The 21,183-nt window shown below is 40.2% G+C and overlaps 2 protein-coding genes and 1 non-coding gene across 8 annotated transcripts in view; 1 reads left to right on the top strand and 2 right to left on the bottom strand.

The window, feature by feature from the left end:
• LOC105562499 (clavesin-2-like) overlaps window positions 1–11,194 on the top strand; it is a 17,942-nt gene extending 6,748 nt beyond the window's left edge. For 2 of the 3 annotated variants that reach the window (XM_012013389.1, XM_012013390.1), the window contains exons 2-6: window positions 4,677–4,868; window positions 6,086–6,290; window positions 7,293–7,416; window positions 9,025–9,237; window positions 9,651–11,194. In XM_012013389.1, the coding sequence (XP_011868779.1) occupies window positions 4,712–4,868; window positions 6,086–6,290; window positions 7,293–7,416; window positions 9,025–9,237; window positions 9,651–10,352 (1,401 nt within the window). In that variant the 5' untranslated portion in view covers window positions 4,677–4,711 and the 3' untranslated portion in view covers window positions 10,353–11,194. Of the gene's footprint in view, window positions 1–788; window positions 1,300–4,676; window positions 4,869–6,085; window positions 6,291–7,292; window positions 7,417–9,024; window positions 9,238–9,650 lie in introns of those variants that run through there. The other variant, XM_012013391.1, reaches the window with a different exon arrangement.
• Trnav-cac lies at window positions 3,676–3,751 on the bottom strand. Its single transcript is given in 2 exon segments — window positions 3,676–3,709; window positions 3,716–3,751. It is a non-coding gene; the product is annotated as a tRNA-Val (tRNA).
• Window positions 11,195–13,576: 2,382 nt separating the features above from the next.
• LOC105562503 (fatty-acid amide hydrolase 2-B) overlaps window positions 13,577–21,183 on the bottom strand; it is a 19,062-nt gene continuing 11,455 nt past the window's right edge. For all 4 annotated transcript variants that reach the window (XM_012013400.1, XM_012013403.1, XM_012013402.1 and 1 more), the window contains exons 2-9: window positions 16,666–16,873; window positions 16,053–16,256; window positions 15,703–15,908; window positions 15,252–15,394; window positions 14,991–15,169; window positions 14,282–14,671; window positions 13,977–14,159; window positions 13,577–13,883 (exon numbers count right to left, since the gene is read on the bottom strand). In XM_012013400.1, coding sequence (XP_011868790.1) covers window positions 13,785–13,883; window positions 13,977–14,159; window positions 14,282–14,671; window positions 14,991–15,169; window positions 15,252–15,394; window positions 15,703–15,908; window positions 16,053–16,256; window positions 16,666–16,869 — 1,608 coding nt within the window. In that variant the 5' untranslated portion in view covers window positions 16,870–16,873 and the 3' untranslated portion in view covers window positions 13,577–13,784. The remainder of the gene's footprint in view (window positions 13,884–13,976; window positions 14,160–14,281; window positions 14,672–14,990; window positions 15,170–15,251; window positions 15,395–15,702; window positions 15,909–16,052; window positions 16,257–16,665; window positions 16,874–21,183) is intronic.

A 21,183-nucleotide genomic window follows, 5' to 3' on the forward strand; every position in this document is an offset into this window, starting at 1 on the left:
GAGCGCGTGGCGAGATGTGCGCATAGCAATATCGATCGCCAGGCGGTCACATCTTGCCACGCGCTCGAATTGGGCGGTAGGCCGGCCTAAGACAACGATTTTTCATAATTAATTACTCGTTAACTATTACGAAAATTGCAAAATGGTACAGGACTTTTCCGTTCATCTCGATCCGTTCTACCTTCTCAAAAATTTTGTCGAATATGGAAAGACTCACCCTGTATATAGAACGTTCTTGTTACAGTTTGTGTTCTCTTAAGTTGTTCTCCAAATTGTTTCTTATCTTTCAAAAAATATATTAGAATGTGTAATATTGCCATATACTATTTTTTATACATTTTATACATTATATACATATTAAGAGCCTATCTCATAATAGGGAACTCCCTTTACTTATTATTATACATACAAGTATAAATAAGTTTGCAAAGAGCAAAAATTCTCCTTTACGTGCTGTTGTATGAATTTATGTGAAAAATCGTGCCGTTTATTTTATTTGGATTAAATTAAATTAATGAAGCTATTATGCCGACTTGTGTCAAATCTACAATAATATAATATGTTGAACCATTACTACAATGTTATATGTTCATATTTCTGAAAGCTGACATTTTATCGTTGCTACAATCTTGCGGTGTCGCACGGGACCTTTTGAAATCCACCCCAAGAAAACTCTTTTCCCCTCGCCCAGACAGACAGAAATTTCACGGACTAAAATCCTAGAAATGCCCCAAGACAATCTCTCGATTCGTAATGCAAAAGTTATGTATACTTCAGCCACCCACTCACGTCTCCCCGACGACCTTCCGCTCGTCGATAATCACGGCGCCAGTCGCGCGCCACGCGATACTCCGCGTCTAGTCACCTAGTGGACCGTGAACAAGTTTTCGGGGATCGCAACGACGAGATCACAATAGCGGGGGTGCAAGGCGAACACGGAGCCGGTGAGTCAACGGCAAATCGGTAACCGGCTTCGGGCTTTCCTCTCTCTTTCGCTCTCTCCCTCTCTGTCCCTCCCCTCTCTTTCTCTCTCTCTCCGTTCCGTTTCTTTTTGTCTCTCTCGCACCGTAATAATCCCGTTGTGGTTATTACCCCTCGCTCTCCGTCTCGTATTTCTCAACGCTCTGACACTTTCGAACGAATCGGCCGCCGCGAGTCCAAGTGACTCTTCATCGCGCGCACAGCTCGCTCGGACGCGTCAGGTACATCGACGATTTCGTTCGCCATCGCGTTCGCCGATTAGGAATCGAGAATTTCTCTACCCTCCGGGACCTGGACACAAGGGGTTCCGCGTACGCTGTAAGTACCGTGTACCTTGCGCCTTCTCTTTCACGCCGATTTTTACCCACTTCTACCGAGGCTTTGTAATCCTTACGTAATCGTTCTTCGCGTCTACTTTTCTTCTTTCTCCCCGTCGCTTTTAATTTGCATACTGGTAGGCCCGTTGCCGAGGCAATAATTATCGGTTCGGTAAGCTTCACCGAGACAGAAATAAGTCTGACGTAACGGCACGAATTAGGCCACGTTGTGCAGGCCTGTTTTGACGAATGTTGCTTTCATTAGATTTCTATTTGTCTTCTCGAATGGGCATCTATTAATCGGATACACAATCAGCGCAATTCATCGAAACAGCTACGTATATGGAATATTTCTGCCGTGTATCACGGATTCGAGATCAGTGACCTGCGACAGGAAAACTCTGCGACATAATTTATACGCGGGCAACGATTTTGATGACTTTACGTTCTTCATCAACTTACGAGACGCCCGAGTACCGTTTCTGAAACCGGCTCCGGCTCGCCGCTCAGGATATCGCGACCGTTCTCAATTTCATTCATCAACATTCGCGGATTATCTTGGCTCTCATCGCTTCATTCATCGCGGCTCGTTAGCGTTGATAATAATCAACATCGTATAATTGATTTTAAAATGAAAGTCAAATCTGTCCCTCAATCTTCTTCGATTTTCTCGCAGAAACGCGAACGCATATAGCTTCGTTTTCCGATTCGACTTTGTCGCGATCGCGATGTCTCGGCAAGACTTCGCGCTGCACTGACGGAAAATCTGATTTTTTGCTCAAAATGTCGTGTCCCGAGGTGATTAATTCGACTGCGCGCGTCTCGACCGGGCCGGCCGCTTGGAAAGTGTAAGGGATCGCGAAATCGATCGATCGCTCGCTCGCTCGCTCTCCCGTTGCAAGGTCATGCGAAACTTTCGCGAAATAATTATTCCGAACCGGTCGAAAGAGCGCTCGCATGACGCTCGTCTTCATGCAAGGACGGTTCCCCTGGTGAATCATCCTTGGGGCAATGCGCCGGGCATCGCTGTTAGCGCGAGGGAAAAAGTGAAATGCAAAATGAAATCCTTCGAGTCCGAGCCTCGTCGCGCTTCTGTTTATCACGAGACACGGTAGTGTCTCGCGCCAAGTGTAAGCGTTATTAAAACCGCAGCAACTGAAGCATCAAAGTTAAGTTCAGATTTCTTAGATTCACGTTGCTCATTGCCGTTTCCTGAAACAAAAGGAGAAATCATATACTGATCTGTACTCAGTTAGAAACGATGGCGGATCGACATCGATCGACGAATCATTTCTCACTGGGGTAGGCATACGATGTTTCCACTAATAATAAGAAGGAAAGAAAAGATTACTCACTGTCTTCATCAACGGCAGTTTTTCCAAACACAGCAAAACTACAGCAACCTGCTAACCTAACCTCGGGAAATAATCTTGTGAATAAATTTACTATCATTTTAAGTGCGTCTGTTATTTCCGTATAAAACGAGTTATAAATCATCAGAAATCCTACAGAATGCTTCTTTAGCTTCACTTTGTCTTTAAATAACATTAATGTTGCCTCGATCTGCTCCTCTTCTCTACAATTATATGCCAAAGATGTAGACCATGTCTTTATGTCTTTATCGCACCAGAAATTACGACAGCGATACAATCTAATGCATCTGGATCTTGATCCACATACGTAAGGGTCCGACTACCCAATGCAGAATCAATTTTGATTTCTTCGCTGAATATATGAAAACGGAAATAAAGACGTCTTATAAAATATTAGTAATTGTTATACAACTGTTGAGCATGTCGGAATAATAATCTTGGTTATGAATTATTACTTGGATTAAGTACGTCAAATTATACCAGCTATTTCTGTAGTTGGCGATCGTGGCGCAGAGGATTGTGCGCTGGTCTGGTAATCCGAAGACCTGGGTTCAAAACCAAACAAAACATTGTTGGTTTTTCGTTCGATCGCCACATAGAGAAGTGGATATAGAGAGAGGTGTTATAAGAGGTTTGGGCACGTTCCTTCAAAAACGCCTTGTAACCCTAAGGGGAATCAATAAAATGTACCTACAATCATCAGAAATCCTATAGAATGCTTCTTTAGCTTCACTTTGTCTTTAAATAACATTAATGTTATAAAGACATGGTCTACATCTTTGGCACATAATTGCAGAGAAGATAAGCAGATCGAGGCAACATTAATGTTGGCAACATTAGTGTTTCCTCCATCTGCTCATCTTCTGTACAATTATGTGCCAAAGATGTAGACCATGTTTTTATCAACTAGTAAGAATATTCTTAAAAGTTGCCAGTAGTAATTAACAATATTGGTGATTTTGTTGACCATATCTGGCGATTAAAATTCTTATTGCGAAAAATATTACCCCAGCCAGGATTCGAACCTGGGACCTCCCTAAAATCCGTGACGGGCGTCTTAGCCAGCTCGACCACCGGGGCTGTGAGAATAGAACGTGGTTGGCTCTTTTGGATTCAAACCAAAAAGTATCGATATAATAAAAAAAATCTTGATTCGCACATGCCACCTCTCTAGATGTTCTTCGGATTTAACTTATCCTCCGAGTACATAACGAGTACGAGTCGCGCGCGCGCGCGCTATTTCGCGTTGACTCCCGGCATCGAGAAACGTGAAATCGCGAATTATCGAGACGGGAAACGTTCACGAGATAAATCGCGGGTTATTTATTCAATGGGAGCGGCTCGTAAGCTAACGTAGGCCACTTTGCGAATCAGCCGTCGGACGTAACGCACGTTCTCTTTGTTGCCCGGTGTGTAGTCGAGCGACGCGCTACGTATGATTCAGAGCGCGTCGCGCTTTTGCCAACGGGCGCGTTTCTCCTCGCTCGTGTCGCTCGCTCGTTGTCCGTCTCGTTGATAATAAAACACAAACCCGTGCCGTCCCGGTGAGGGGTCACGTAAATTAAATAAGTCGGAAATGGAAACGAAACATCAGCGGCTCCGCGATAAGCGTTTCCGCGCGCGCATTTTTCAGGCGGAACGAGCGCGTCCTTTTGTCTTTCTAATGCCCGTTTCTACCAACGCAGTAGAACTGGTAGAATGGGTCAATGCACTTCCAATATAAATCTAATATTATATAATTATTATCGTGCAACATTTACATTTATTCCATGGCCAATATTGGCTTATATTTGGACAATATCGGCCAATGCATTTCTAATATAACCAACATTGGACCAATGCTTAGCCAATGTTTAGCCAATGCACTGTGCAACTAGGGTAGATAAGACCCACCTCTGAGCAGAAAGAAATGACGTATTATAATTATTCGTATTTCATTAGATTCATATCGGTCCTGTGTTTCATCTATTGACTTCAAATTTGTTGTCTTGTTGCAATGTTTCAGATCATTGACGCGTGTCTCCGGAAAGGGGAGGAAAGATGTCCGAGTACTGCGAATATATGTGGTGCGATCCCGCTCGTGGTCGCAGCAGTTTGGCGTTTAGCATTTACGAAGAGGGCGGCAGATTCGATAAACGTGATAAGAAGCTGGCTATTAAGACTGTCAGGTCTATACTTCGACAAATGCCGGATGTAGGTGAGGTGAAACTGCAATGACTGCCAACGGACTTTATTGGGTCTACTACACGGAGAGAATTTCTCTTAAAATTTATCCTGACAATCATGTGATCGTGTTTTAATTTTTAATTAAAAATTTACCGTACATTTCACACTTGTAATTATACTTAGTATACATTTTATTATTGTAGTATCATAAAGTTCTTTGGGATAAATTTTAAGGGAAAATTCTCTCCGTGTATTTACAAAAATATCTAAGCGTGTCATTTTAACGTTTCAACAAATCTACCGGTTTGACGTTGAAACTGCAGTTTTCGTCTGAGAGGAATCTGTTATAATCCTTCCGAGGGAAGTTATTTTTATTATCTAAGCCTTCCTAGAAGTGGTTTACTGTAAGGATCCCAGATAGCACAAAGGTAAACGTAAGTTCATAAAGAATTCATTTTAAAGGAAATACCTGCAGAATTAGAAAACTGAATATCAGAAGAATTCTTGAATCAGCTACGATCAGTTCGTCTTGAAGTATTCGCCAGAAGTTCATTATGGTACGTGCAATTTTCCCAATCATTCTTATCGTGTTCTTCTATGAATTCCTGAAGGATTACAATTTAGAAATGCGGGGTCTACAATGCGAGTCCCAGAGTGGCAGTTGTAAGAATAACCGACTGTAATTAGTTAATTCAGTTAGACACATAAGAATTGACCAATCATAGTCAACTACGACTCTGAGACTACATTGTAGACCCCACATTAGGCAGAAAACTTGAAGAATACTTTGCGAATTTACTGTGCCATCTGGGAGGACTTTGCGCCTCATTTAAATAGTATATTTGAGCGATAATATTTATTTTACATTTAATTTTATATTCAAGATCGTCTCAAATTCAGGCTTAGACTTAGAAACGATTGCACAATTTCTCAAGATCACACCTTGAGACGACCTTCAACACAAGATCAAAGTACAAGGCGACCCGCAGTGATGATCGAATGAACGGGAGACAAAGTACGAAAGCCCAGCTATTCTATCGTTCGGTCAACCGAAGATATTTATAGCCACTTCTACGAAGGTTAACGTTGCCTCAATTAATTACGAAAACGCGAAGGGTCGACGATTGGAAAAGAATATTAATATGTTCGGCGTATGTCGCGTATTACGCTTCCGGGGATTATTTGCATTCGAATTACTTCCGATCGCGAGTAGCATCGCCAATGACGGCCGCCGTTTGCTGTTCCCAGACCTGGAGCATTGCACGGACGAGTATATCACGCGCTTCCTGCTAGCCCGGAAGTACCGCACTGAGCAGGCGGCGGCCCTGATAGCCGCTTATCAGGCGCAAATAACGCATCGCCAGGATATCTTCGGCAATCTCACCGCCCGGGACCCGGCGTTGCAGCGCGCGCTCCGCGCAGGCATACCGGGTGTCCTGCCCGCGCGTGACAGGTAACGAACTATATCATCTCCGTAGCCGAGCCAGTCTTGCGACGGACGCACTGGCGTTCGATTCTTGAATTCATTCGAAGGAGAAACGTATGCGAAACTTCTGCTCTTACGGAAGAGTTTCAAGTTGATTGGCTATTCGCATGATTTGTAACCAATCGACTTTCAACTTTTCCGTGAGAGAAGAATTTTCGCATACGTTTCTCTTTCGAACGAATTCGAGAATCGAGCCCCTGCTCATTTTATTCTTAAGGCCTGTGTCCACGATGCTAGAACCTGGTCCAAGTACTAGCTTCGAGAAATGCTTTTATGGAATGGACGCAAGTTGATTGGCTACACATTTCTCGAAACTAGAACAGAAGACAGCAGGCCTTTAGGCTGCTGTCACACTATCCGTTTTTACCGGTTCGTTTTCGCCGATAAAAATGGATAGTGTGACGTCGGCCTTATCCTTTCCGTCGCTATCGGCACGCGCCGCGTACGTGCCGGAAAACGCGTGACTAACAAGCTTCGCCCTGCACATAAATATTAACACGTACATTTTTTTTTACACGAACGCAAACGTACTCTTGATCAGGCTATTTACCCAATATTTAAATGCTTCCGGCGATCCAAGCTTTTCAGGAAGAAAACGCGAATTTTATTTTACTTAGCGGCACCGTTTTTTTCACTTTACTGTTTAATGTGATTTGGCCACCTTTAATTAATTTATTCTTTTGTATATTTTTACTGCGCCGAAGATGATCCAAAAAGAAGTCGAAATTCATTTTTTAATTTTAATTTCTTTATGTATTAATGTTATTTTAATACGCTCTATTACCCGCGTTTGACTCTTATTGCCTGATCTTATTATTGTGTTTATTATTATTGCGTTATTGTACAATATTATTCTCTTAATTATTGCTTTAATAACGTGGACTAAAACAAAAATCTATTTGTAATAAGTGCTTATTAGTCATTTACCTTAATTTCATTGTTTCATGTTTTTATCGTGACTTGCTATAGGAAAGGGAGATGCGTGCTGGTTATTTTGGCGTCGCAATGGGACCCCGTGGCCGTGCCAGCGTTGTCCGTGCAACGAGCGATCTTCTTAGTTCTGGAGATACTTATTCAAGATCCTCGAAATCAGGTGCGGCATTCACCATTTCTTAGTAGCTCGTTTAGTCCACATCAGCTATTACCCAGTGACTGCTTTCGCTATATTTCTAAAGCGATGTATATATTTTTTTAAGAGCTCACCGTATCTTAAGGCTACAGCTTCTCTGTCTTGACGTGAAATCACAAAAATACAAGTTCTTCATTAATACAAATTCAATACTACAAAATATTACAACTACAAAAATAATTAATAATAGCGAGTATAGAAATAAATTCAATGTTATAATTCGCGTCACTTGGACGCGTACATTCTTATAGCCACACCTTCAAAGTTGGACGATAACACGTCTCTAACACCTAGTCTACAATGCGTCTCTTTGCGTCTAGAAACATTCGAAAAAATTCGTCGACAACGTACGATTGTACATACAACGTATAACGTACAATTTACCAATTTGCACAAATTTTTTAAACGTATTTATTACCCAGATAACAATTCCCTAGTAGCACAATATATTGGCGCAATATTGGGAAATAATGTAAGTCTAGTATTCCTAATATTGGTCCAATATTGTAAGATGGACGCCTTCTCTTATTTAGCCAATATTGGTCCAATATTGAAACAATATTAGTCCAATATTCTTATTACATTGATAAATATTGGCCAATATATAGATCTAACATTATATAATTATTATCGTGCAATATTTACATTTATTCCTTAGCCAATATTGGCTTTACGTCGGACAATATTTAGCCAACGTTTAGCCAATGCACTGTGCTACTAGGATTCTTGCGTGCAAATTTTGCTTGTCTTATTCTCGTGCACTTGTACGAGATTTGCCGGAGTTTTGTTCGTAAGATATGGCTAGTCTGTGCTCTTGCACGCAAGTGGTTAGCTCATGTATTAACGTATAATTTTGCGCGCAAATATCTAACAACTCGCGTACAAAACTGGCTCAACAACGCAAGCAAAATCCTATCCCAGTGCGTCGTCATAATGCTAGATATTCGCGCGCACAAATGTTTTCTGCGTGGCTACCAGCCAGTTTCTGAACGCAAAGAGCACATTGTAGATTGGACTTAACGGACCCTAAGGTTCAGTCAACGGCAACCGGTGTCGTTTCATTCATTCAGGTGTATTCATTCAACCGCAATGATGTGCAGCTTGAAGGTTTGGGGCAAATTTCTGATGGGCCATGAGTGCGCATCCAAGGAAATGTTAGGCCCGGTCTACAATGAGTCGTTAGTCGTTAGTCAGAAGTCGCAACTATATGTTGATCCTTTTCCTTTCTGGGTAGAAGAAAAAGAACCGACATATAGTTCCGACTTCTGACTAACGACTAACAACTCATTGTAGACCGGGCCTAACATTTCCTTGGATGCGCACTCATGGCCCATCAGAAATTTGCCCCAAACCTTCAAGCTGCACATCATTGAATGCAGCCGGTGAACAATTTGCCCCTAAAAATTGCTTACATGCGCAATGTTTCACCTAGTATTTTTACATCAGGGTTTCATTCAGCTGAATCAGCTAGACGACCGGTCTAGGCTCGGCGTCCACGCTGGAGTCGCTGGGCACTATTACAACCCGTCCGAACATTTCAACGATGACCCACGCTCCTTTTTTTGTTTTCAGCAATCCGGTTTCGTCGCCGTGATAGACTGGAGCGGATTCTCGTTACGGCAGGGCGGCGCGCTGGGGGCAGCGGCTCTGCGAAACCTAATAGCTGCTCTACGTGGGCGATTCCCCGCCCGATTCAAGGCGATACACTTCCTCTCGGCGCCGCTCTACGTCCAAGCGACTCTCGCCCTGGTGAAGCCGTTTTTGGACGAGAAGACGCGGAATAAGGTGAGGCATGCACGAGCGCGAGTAAAAAATTTCTGAGATGCGTTACATAATTATCATATTCCGAGATACGTTGCATATGACCGAGGCTGCCGCGCCGAGGAATAATTATAACTGTAAACTTTTATTGGCGGTTGTCGTAAAAATTTATTATCACGTCCGCACGCAAGCGGATCGACCGGCTTGATCAGTTTAACTCCGATTTAGCGTCCCGTGTTTGTCACGCCTAGAAGATAGTGTAATTGATTTCCGTTGCTCGTGTAACCAACGTAATCAGCGGGAACAACATAGGACAAGGTGAATGCCCGGGGTAAATCGGTCGTATGATGCATAAACGGCTACAAATTATTATTTAGGCTCGTTACGGATAATCGCCAAGCGCGAGAAGATGTTATCGTTCTTTTCTCTCCTCGCAGATTTATCTGCACGGCAACAATCTCAGTACGCTTCACGAACACCTGCCGACGGACATCCTGCCGGCGGAGCTCGGCGGAACGGGGCCAGCCTTCAACCCGGGACTGTGGGCCGAGCCGGTCATCCACTCGGCGATGAAAGAGGCTGAGCTCGCCGCTGCCGCCGCCGCTAAAAAGGGAAAAGAGCGTCACATCGACGTGCAAGAACCGCCCAGCCTTCGAGACGGATCGGAAACCGCAAACGGAGACCCTCAGACGAGCGATAGCCCGAACGTCTCGACGAACGCGGATAAAACATCTCTGAACAACTCCGACGATCACGTGAAGCGCTCCACCGGGAGGGCGACGCGGTTGGACGTGGAGCTAAATGTGATAAATAAGCGATCAAACGGGCAGAAAGAGACGACGGGACTTGCGACAAGAAACGGCGAGGACGGCGTCAAAGAACAATTACACGAACGAATCACTAACGGAAATCTAGACGAGACGCATCATCGCGACGACGGAACGGATCGGCCCAGGGATACGAATGACTTGGAGTTCCTCGACGCGGACATCAACTTGAACGAGTTCGAGATGATCCACAGCAGGACGTGCAGCGAGAGCAGCAAGGACAACTCGCTAGACAATAGATTGGAAGGGAAAGCTCTCATCGCCACCGGCAACAGCGAAACGCCGTCGGAAAAAACGAATCTCATAACGTAACGGCGATCTCCGTAGATCTAAGTACTTGTAATGCCTGCTGATAGAAATCTCTTCCCGCTGACAATGAGTTCTTCTTACAAGCGACGCGATTCTGCGAATAAACTCCAATATTCTCGGGACATTGTAATTTCTTTTTATTATCGACAATAGCAGCGCATTTCCTTCTGGACTATCTTCCTAAGTGTAATTTGGTTTGGTGCTTCTCTGGTTGCGGATTTCCGGAAGCTCTCCTAGAATGTATAAAATCAGAAGGTGAAATTTTTATATCGATCCTAAAATACCGTTAGAAGTGAGAATTCAAAGCGCACTGAAAAGCCCTCGGACGTTTTTACCCTTAAACTGTACTTACGTGAAACGTGCAAAAATATTAAATTTGAACTGAAGCTTATAAAAAAAAGCACGATATATTCTGTTTTTTTACAGTATTATACGATTATGACAATTGTTAAAACTGTGGTACCTGTTTTACAAATTATATATAGGCAGCTCTTCCTAAAAGATGTAATTAGTATCACAGGGCTGTAATAGAAAGATAAGGGCCGTTCATGGTATTTCATGATCATTCTTTACACATTTTAACACGGGAATCGGGTGTGTTATGGTCAAATGCCTCTTTAATTGCTGTTATGAGAGTTGAAGAACGAGTGAATATGAGACTTCGTGGAAGTTCATACTCATGTCACATAATGTCATACACATTTACAAATAATGCAGTTTTATCTAGAACTGGTGATTTCCTTCGAAGGCTTCGACATTCGAACTTTCCAAGCTTCGAATCACTTCGAAGCTTCGAAAAATTTATTCGTGTGAGTGGCGAATTTATTCAAAGAACATAAAAAATATTGCAAATAAAAAGTATTAATTTATATATGCTGAAAAATAGGTAATTACTTCTGAATTATAATTTTGAAGTATTATAACATATGTATATTATATATTTGTTTAATCACGCTTTGCTGGAGAATTGTGATCATGATTTACGAATCTCGTCCAAGTTCGAAATAACCTATTTGTCATATTTTACAATCATTATATTAATAAATTCTGCATACTACACAGTGTAATGCAATATTTTACAATAAATTCGCCACTCGCACGAGTAAAGTTTTCGAAGCCTCGAATCTTCGAAGTTATCAAAAGTAACAGCCCTAGTTTTATGGAGATCACGCTTCGTACTTAATAGCAAAATAAATATATTTTTTCGATACAGTCTACATATTTTTGTAAACAACGTGCATAGACGCTTTAAAAGCATCTACGAACTAAACTCAATTTTTCTCAGCCTACAAACTTAGCTGTATTTTAAACGTATCGAAACTTATTCTTCCAGCGACTGTTTATCTCACCAATAAAATTGTTTGTGTTTTGCCTTTTACATATTACACATATATTATGTAACATAAAGATAGTATTTGTAGAACTCTAACAATAAGACGTGATTTATTATGCACTGCATCTAAATGTACGATAATTTTGACGCAATGTGATATATTATTATATATTTAACTTAAAATTATATATTTTAAACGCGACAACTTACAATCTGCATTTTTTTCATTTATCTTGTACTACTTGCGAAAGTATTTAATTAAGCTAAACAATTATCTTGCTTTTTGGAAATATTCATATTGTTCGCGCGTTTCCCTTTTATTACGCGCGTCCACCGAAAATATTTATTTGTTCGCCGGAGCAGAGTGGAGATTAATTAATCTCGGAAATTTTCGTTAAGAAATACTTTAATTACGTCAACTCCGATTTACATCTAACGTGGAGCGATCTCTCCGCGTTGAAGTTACGATCACAAGTGTCTCCGAGAGCGCGGACGGTCTCCTTCGCCGGCAACTAGTTGAGCCTTATCTATTCGAAATTCGATCGTTCGCGCTCGACTCTAAACACGGACCGATAACCACGGTATTATTCCGGACTAGTTCGAGTTGACCTACGACGTAGAGCTCGAGAAACGAGAAAGCAATAACAGCCCTGGTCTCTCGAACGGTACGTCCCGGTTAAGGAACATTCGAGAAGCTAAGCGAAGTATAAAATATATATGCGGTATACTTTCTCGAACACATATCAATAAAATAGTTTACGTTAGTCAGCATGTTAGTAATGCTAAAAAAAAAAAAAGAACAACGGATATGAGGATATAATTGTGATGAAATAATGTAATAAAAATTTATTTCTCTGTCGGTAGATAAAATATATATGTATAAATCTCAACATCAATACATGTCTTAAATAACTATCGAAGGTCTTATCACATATTACCAGAAACACCCTGCTACCATCTGATTTCGCATACATCACGTACGAAAATAGAAAATGCTACGTAGAAGTCTGAGGTATATAAATACTGCAATCCAATATATAAATATCAACATAAAATTGAATATTTGTATACATACATTTTTCCTGTTTCGTTTTGAAAAAAAAAACTTTAGAACTTCCCGTTTCATGTAAGAGCGCGCGTATGTACACCGCGATGTTCTTATTTTATGTTGAATTAGGTGGCATCCTCAATACGATTGGCTATATGCATATGTTAATATCGTAACATTGATCGTTATATTGTTTCACGGAATTCCTAATAAACAATTGGTCACAAGATTGTTACATATTCATATAATACAAATGTTTCCTTGGAATTTTGTAAATGCAAAAGTCGCAACATAATCATACCATTTAAACTTATTATACATCATGAAACTTACGGAATATCAAATATTGTATAAGAAATTTTAGATTAGAAATGCATATCGAGCATAAGTACGTGTACATATATACACACACATACACATATATATGTACATATAGTGTGTTTAGTGTAAGTATATACACTGTTAGTTTTTAAATAAAAAAGTTGTAAAAATTTAAACAAGTTTTAAATTGTTTTTATATTTTTAATACTCTCTAGTTATATTTTTTAATGTGAAATAATATATTTACTTTATATACAAATTATATAAGATATTTTATAAATTCAATATTGATATAGTGTGATTTTCAGTTATTGTCACTTGCATTGCTAAAGAAAATTTGTTTTAATTTGCTGCAGTCACCGTATAGTTTTTAAATAAAATTTTTATTTGAAAACACACAGTTTTTATAACTTTATTATTTAAAAAAACTGAGTATACACGCTTAAATCAAGCACACCATACATACGTATATATTATATGTATAAATATGTCTATATATACATATGTACCTATATATGTATATTTATGTTATATGTATGTTATGTATATGTGTATTTATATGTATATGTATATATACTCATATATAATTTGTACTTTACCTCGATAGTGTGTTTACACGAAAATCTTTAATATAAATATAATACTTTGCCAGAGAAAGATGGCAGGGTTTGGTAAGATGAGGCTATATGTGTGTCATTCATTCATAAAATTATTGTCTATGACAGTATTGACGTCAAGCTACTATTGCCGGTGGTACCCATCCTCCGAAACCTCGCTCCAACTCTTCCGCAACAGCGAAAGTTAAATGATCTTGATAAAGTCCCGCTACGACCTATATGATTGAAGTGTGTAATTTAAAATACACAAATAAAACACTCCTTTAACTTTGCACACCATTTTAAGAATATCGTATACCAATACGCACTTGTATTCCAATGGGAAGTCCTTGTTTATTTAAACCTAATGGACAAGCCGTAGTTGGTAGGCCTAACACGTTTATGATTGCAGTGTAAGAAAAATTGAATGGTTTACACAACGGTTCATGGTGCATTGGAGCTGCAGTTGGATGGGTTGGATACAAAAACACACCGTCTTCTCCCAAAATATCCTAAAATAATATGAAAAATATTAAACATCACGCGTGTGTTTCCATGTATGCATCATGGTGACACTCGAAGTACACTTTGATATTAAAATTTTACAATATAAAGAAACAAAACGTAGCGGTACCTTGAATTCTTGATTAAGGTCTTTACTCTGTTGCATAAGTCGTACATGTATCTCACTCCCATGTTTCACACCAAATTTCTCGAACATGGCAGTGAGAAGAGCGATCAAAGTGTGATTGCTCATAAATAACATCCACTTAATGAATTCCAACCAGATATTAAGTTGACCAGTTCTATTAGTTAGCTCGTATGAAAAGTCCTTTTCATCCTTGCACGCCATGTTCGCCAACCAGAGGGCCATGCTCTTCTTGAACTTCTTTACGTTTAATTTTGTGGCTTTAATTTTGTGCGCTTTCTCGAAATAATTCACCACTCTCTTCATAGCAACTTTTATCTCTGGATCCACTGGCGAAAGCAAGTGCTGACCACCGTCATCCTCCATGTAATAGAGCTAAAATCACATAGAAATATCGTTTCCTGGTTCCCAGATAGCATGCTTGTCTAAAAGACATCTTCAAGACTTCTTTAAGACGTCTTTAAGATATCTTTTAGACGTGTATGTCTAAAAGATGTCTAAAAGACGTGTTAAAGACGTCTTAAAGATGTCTTTTAGACATGCATGTTATCTGGGGTTATCGCATGACAAATTATTAATCCTGATACTTCGCTGCAAAAGCATGCGTATACGAAGTAAGATTAGATTAAAGAAATAACAATTGAATTTTTTTTTCAATGTTAGTCAAATTTTTTTTAAATATAAGTCAACTTGCCTTGATTTTCGAAATGTCAACTTTCTGATTTAACTTTAATAAGTCGGCATTTTTGTTTGCAATAATTTTAAGAATTAACGACAAATCCTGCGCGTGTTTACACATAGGTCCAATTGCAAGTAATTGATCCTGTTCATAGCTGTGTGCACTGGGATATTGGCCATCGTTCGACACAAGTCCTATAATGAAAATGTGATGTTTTAACAATGCGGACACATAACAGGAAACGCACGTGTTATCCAAGTCCTCAATCTTCCTCACCCTTAGTTGGCTTATGGCCAAAAATCCCATTGAAGAATGCCGGCATACGAATAGAGCCACCAATGTCCGAGCCAATTCCAAGCGGTGATCCAGCTGCCGCTTGTATACAGCCTTCACCGCCCGAAGAGCCGCCTACAATATGTCTGAAAGTGGATAACGATGAAATAAGAGTTCCTGTAGGGTTAAGTCTTCTTATGATTTTTGTCATACACTTGGATACAAGTCACAATTATATTGAAGAAATTTCGCAATCGTTGCCTATTGGCATATTTGTAATATACACCGAGCATTAAGTTAAAGAACTTCAATAATTATTTACGCGTAAAATTATTTGAAACTTTGTTATTTATCGAAAGCGTGTATCGATAAATAACAAAGTTTCAAATAATTTTTACGAAGCAATTTATTACGCAGTATATTGACGTTTACGATGACATAAGATATATTGTACCTTGTATTGTAAGGATTCTTGGTGATACCGAATAGACAATTGCTACTTTCCCACCACATTGCCAGTTCTGAAACATTTGTCAACGCCAGAGGTATGGCTCCAGCTGACCTCATTAATTTTATCACCTCTGCATCTTTATCAGCGATAGTGTTCTTACGTACAACTAGACCGGCCGTGTGCCGCATGTTTTTGACCGCGATGCAGTCCTGCAATAATACAAATAGCATTCTTAGATTAGAATCGCATAATTACGACAATAGATAGCAAAAGGTAAAAGCCTAATCGCTGTCTGATCTACTATCAACCTCTAATGTAATTAAGTAATAAATAATATACGAGTAACAAGTTACCTTGGTGGTAAAAGGTACGCCAAACAATGGTTTCTCCTTGGCCAGATACTCCACGGACGGAGCGTCCTGAGATTTTAACAGTTCGTCGCATTTCCTCGCTTCTTTGAGAGCTTCCTCGAAGCGTTCCGCGACTACGCAGTTGAGTATCGGTTGAATCTCCTTGATTCTTTCTATATACGAAGACACCACATCTTCCGAAGTTAACTGTGAATAAGCAGTTGCGTGATCAACTTAGCCGACATTGGCGGAAGTGTGTCGTGTAGACAGTCAATAAGGCTTATCCTGGTCATTTTATTAACATATTTATAGCGACACGGATCCAGTTCTCTTACGCTTCGAAGAAACGATTTAGTGGAATGACAAAACATAAAATACGTCCCTGTTATGCAAGCTTTGTGATTTCGTATTTATTATGTTTAAGATAAGCATCGCAATGCTATTAATCACAAATAGAAGATCGATTCACAAACAAAACTTCGCCACGTTATCAGATAATTCGAAGGACTGACTACAAAATGATAACTGGTAGGAGCTGATAAAAAAAGCGAGTTATTCAAATTTATCGCTCATTCGAGCAAAAAGTTTCAGTGTACAAAGAGTAAAGAGTGCCTACATGCTTGTTGCGAATTTTTAACGCTAAAGTGGTTGCGCTGTACAGGAGAGTTAAATCCTTGATAGGTGGTTGAGATTCCGCCGGGCCTCTGACGAAGGCGACTAACAACAATATTCCTCTCACAATTAGTTCTATCAGGCGATGGCACACGCCTAGGATCCGCGAAGTTTGCATTCTGCCTCGTGTTTGCTCTTCAGTTGACATTTACCTGTGGACAAGAAATCAAGCGCAAATCTGCAATTATAATTATTTTAACGCGTCTCATTGTTCCGTATAGGCTACTTATAAGAACGTATCATTTACTGACGTAAATAACGAGCGGAGGTACGTCTTTCTGCGACGTATATCTCGACAAGTCGGCACTTTGCGACGCGACCTAACATTAAAACCCGGCGGGCAGGACAAGGTGGAAAACGGTATATGAATTCACATTTCAGATCACAATTGGGCTACCAACATCTTGCTCGGACCTATAGGCGCTCTCGTTTGTTTGATTTGTATCATATAACGGCCTTATTTAACTCTGATTAAAAATTGTTTTCTCGTTCACGAGTTTAGTTCCACGAATATACGTGAAAGTCGTTAAATAGATCGCCCACGGGATCTTCACCGATGAAATAATCATTTCTATTAATATTTACCCAGTTACGACTCGAAATACGTTCAACGGCGTAAACGAGGCTTCGTAAAATATCGCGCGTGAATAATCGGTTTAACTTGGTATAAAATTGTAAATGCGCGCGTCATCCAGAAACACCGGGCAAAAACTGAAGGCTATTTTTATACAATCGATTTTATATCATTACGTATGATAATTACGCGTTTCAGAAATTCATTGTGGCGCGCACTGATCGAATGCAAATGCGATTCATCACGCTGCCCCGGACAATGTTGCCGCATTATCGTACGCGGCAGAAACTAACTTATCGCCTATTTCCTCCCTTTTTAATATAAATATCGCGCTTTAACGTAAATAATCCCCTCGTGTTTTTTTTTCGCAGCGTTCAAACGAACGAATGCTATGTTTCCCATTGTTGCAACAACGTAGACATAGTAAATATAGATTTCAGTCCCATTGAATAAGCTGAAGCTTGTGAAGAGAGGAAGAGAAGATTTAAGAAGACTTTCTTTCTCTGTCTTACACCGTCGTAAAAGAAAAGAATTGTGCTTGCGCAGTGCTACACAGGCGTGAAATTGTCACGATGGTGAGACAGAGAAAGAACGTCTTGTTAAATCTTGTCTCTGTCTCTGTCTCTCTCTTCACAAGCTTCAGCTTATCCAATAGGACGCTCAGGCCGGTATTCATAGACCGTTCTTACATTTAACATTATCTTAAGTATACTCTTAAGGCTGATTTATGCTAGGCTGTAATCGTGAACTTATGTCGGAATCGGTAAACATTGGCAACTAAAAGTGAAGAGAACAATTGACTGTAACTGGTTAATTTTTATCGATTCTGACTAGGTTAACGGCTACAGCTTTGCATAAACTAGCCTTTAATGTGTTTTTAATTAAATAAGAATCGACTACGAATACCAGCCTCAGTCTATATTCACTATGTCTATACAACAAACTTATTTTAAAAAAAAGCGTTGAATTCACCAGCGAAATAATTTGCGATAAGAGCAAGGACATAATACAAAGTTCATCCTTTGCCGTTTCGCATTTAATTGCAAATATGAAACGAAATGAAAACGAGGAATAACTTGAGGAGAAAAGTACGGTTTTGCCGTGTTATTTTGTAATTAGTCATTTTAAAATCACGTCGTTATGTTAAAACAAAAAATGTAAAAAAAGTTCCATTCCACTTTTGGTAAGTTAATATTTACGCCGTACTGTTAAAAGTAAAACGAGGAATAAACAGCCGAGGGCATTATGGTGTACAGATTTACGGCATTTTTGGGCATTGGCGGGTGTTACTGTCGAATTTTAACGCATTGGTACACGGGGAGAGAATTTTCTCTTAAACTTTATCCTGAAAATCATGTAATCGTGGGACAATACGGCATTTCGAAGAATTTTACGAGTTTTCTGAAATTTTACTAGCAAAATGTATGGTAAAATTTGAAAAAACTCGAATAAAGCTCAAAATGCCAGGTTGTCCCACGATTGCACGATTTTCAGGGTAAATTTTAAGAGAAAGTTCTCTCCCCGTGTAGGCATTGATGTTGTACATGATTTTGATCAGCGGTTCAGCCCTCGAAGTACAATTTTGCGAAACCCACGGAGTTCGGCGTAATTTCAGCCTCGAGATATGCAATGTCGCGGGAAACAAATATAAACACTTGAAAATCGCGTGGTCGCTTTCATGCACGACAGCCGGTGACTCGGCGAGAAATAATAGGTAAGTGACGAAACGCGCGAGTACTGCGGCGCGGAAAATTACATCAATATTCCCAGGCAGAACGATTCGAGGGCGTGAATTCTATACCAACGATACACGCGCTTACGCACTTAATCCGTCGGACAACCATTAATGATGTAATCGCGGAATTACGTGTCAAGGCTGAACGGAACAATACGCTTTAAGCAGCTTTTCAAATAATAACGGAATTAAAATAACACGATGACCGTGCACGGTTCTTTTCCTCCTCGTACAAGGATAAAACGTCGACAAACTTTGTCCGCGTTTAATTACGACGTTTATTCGTCGAGGAGGTAAAAGTCTCGAGGCGCCGAATCGCGGGAGTGCAAATTCGTCCGGCTTCAACGCAGATTTAATTAGCAGCCTAAGCTGAAGGTTCGCGAGTTAATGTAAACGGCGCCCGCTAATTATTCCGCTTGCAGCGTTACAAATGCGAAAGAGTTTCGCAAACTTTTAAGTTATTCCCGAGAAAGCTCTCCAGCAAGCTCCGCAAACTGTTTGGTCCAACGTCACTTTTAACGCGCTCTCCGGTAAAATCGAGGGGTAAACCGCTGAGGGCACTGTGCTGTACAGATTTGCGGCATTAGTTTGGGCATTAGGCCTTGCTGGGGCATTAGAAAGATAAAATAAGGCTAAACAAGATAAATAAGATAAAGTAATGCCCACTGGGCATTAGTGGGCATTGTACAAGATTTTGGTCAGCAGTTTCCCCCTCGGTGGCGAGCGAATCGGATCTGTCACGTTCGGAAGAGATCAGTCGAGAGACTCGATTTTGTCGATTTGCCGTGTGGACGATCGCACGAAACGTTTGCTAATCGCGCGCGTCTGCCTGGCCTATTGTTACATTTCGTCGTCGGTGTGCCTGCGCGCGGCACCGCTTCTCCGGTTTAAACAGGGGCTATTGCGCGCAATCATTCAAGATACACGAGCCTACGAAGTCGTGCGCGGAGTAAAGATAATAATGCGATTGAGGTGGAGCGAACGAGCGGAAATCAGCAGTAAACCTTATTCGATACGTCGCCGAGTCGAGGTTCCGTTTTATCGAACGGAATCGCGTCCCAGTCGCGATCTGTGGCAACATTCGGAGTCGCTCATGTAATTTTACGTTGCTTTTTTTTAGATTTACAGCCAGTCGCAGCTCCGACGTGCTTTCATGTCATTTCAAAATCTGTAGAGGTGCTTTAAACGTTAATGCTCGTTTTCACCAACGTCATTTAACTTTAATTGTTAGTTTAATTCAAGTTTGTCTCTCTGTCTTACGTAACAGTTGGGAAAAGACAAAGAATGAATTAAGCTAAGCTAGTAAAACACACTGGCTACCCCAGATAGCACAACGTAAGTTCATAAAGAATTTATTTTAAAGAATACCTGCAGAATTAGAAAACTGAATGTCTGAGGAATTCTTGAAGAATCAACCACGGTCAGTTTGTCTTGAAGTATTCTATTCGTTAGAAGTTTATTATGATATAGTGACAGAATGGTTGCGGCCCTTTTTTTTTAATGAGTTTAGGAACGTACATTTAGATTCGGGATTCCAAAATCTTCTTCTCCGAGGAATATTTTACTCGACGGCCATTCCGAAACTGTTTTGAGCGCTTTCAATCTATTTCTCAAGTAAAATTTTCCTCGGAGAAAATGTGCTATCTGGATAAACACTGCCCCAGTACGAGTTGTAATACTTGGAAATACATTAGCCAATATTTCCCAACGTAAAGCCAACATTGACAATGGAATAAATAATATACAATAATAATTACAAGATTAATATTGAAACTATAATACAATATGTACTAATATAAATACTATATTATTAATATAAATTGATACAATATTGGAATATTGGTTAACCAAAGGCTGGTCTACAATACATGGAGTAAGCTGGAGTAAGGAGTAGGAGTAAGGAAATAAATCCATTTTATTTCTTACTCCTACTTCAGCTCTTAGGCTTACTCTCGGTGAATCAAAATGCCATCAATCAGTGTTACAATTATTTTAAAAATCATGCCCGTATTTCAGCTTCCTTACACCAAAAGCTAGAAGTTAGGGCTCTCCCTTACTCCTTACTCCACGCTTACTCCACGTATTGTAGACCACGCATAAAGGCTATTCTACAATTGCGTAAACGTGGTTGTTAGCGGTTGTACAGTGTTGTA

This window comes from Vollenhovia emeryi, unplaced genomic scaffold (assembly GCF_000949405.1).
Source record: "Vollenhovia emeryi isolate VEMERY1.0 unplaced genomic scaffold, V.emery_V1.0 DF939187.1, whole genome shotgun sequence".
In the NCBI taxonomy this organism is placed as follows: domain Eukaryota; kingdom Metazoa; phylum Arthropoda; class Insecta; order Hymenoptera; family Formicidae; genus Vollenhovia; species Vollenhovia emeryi.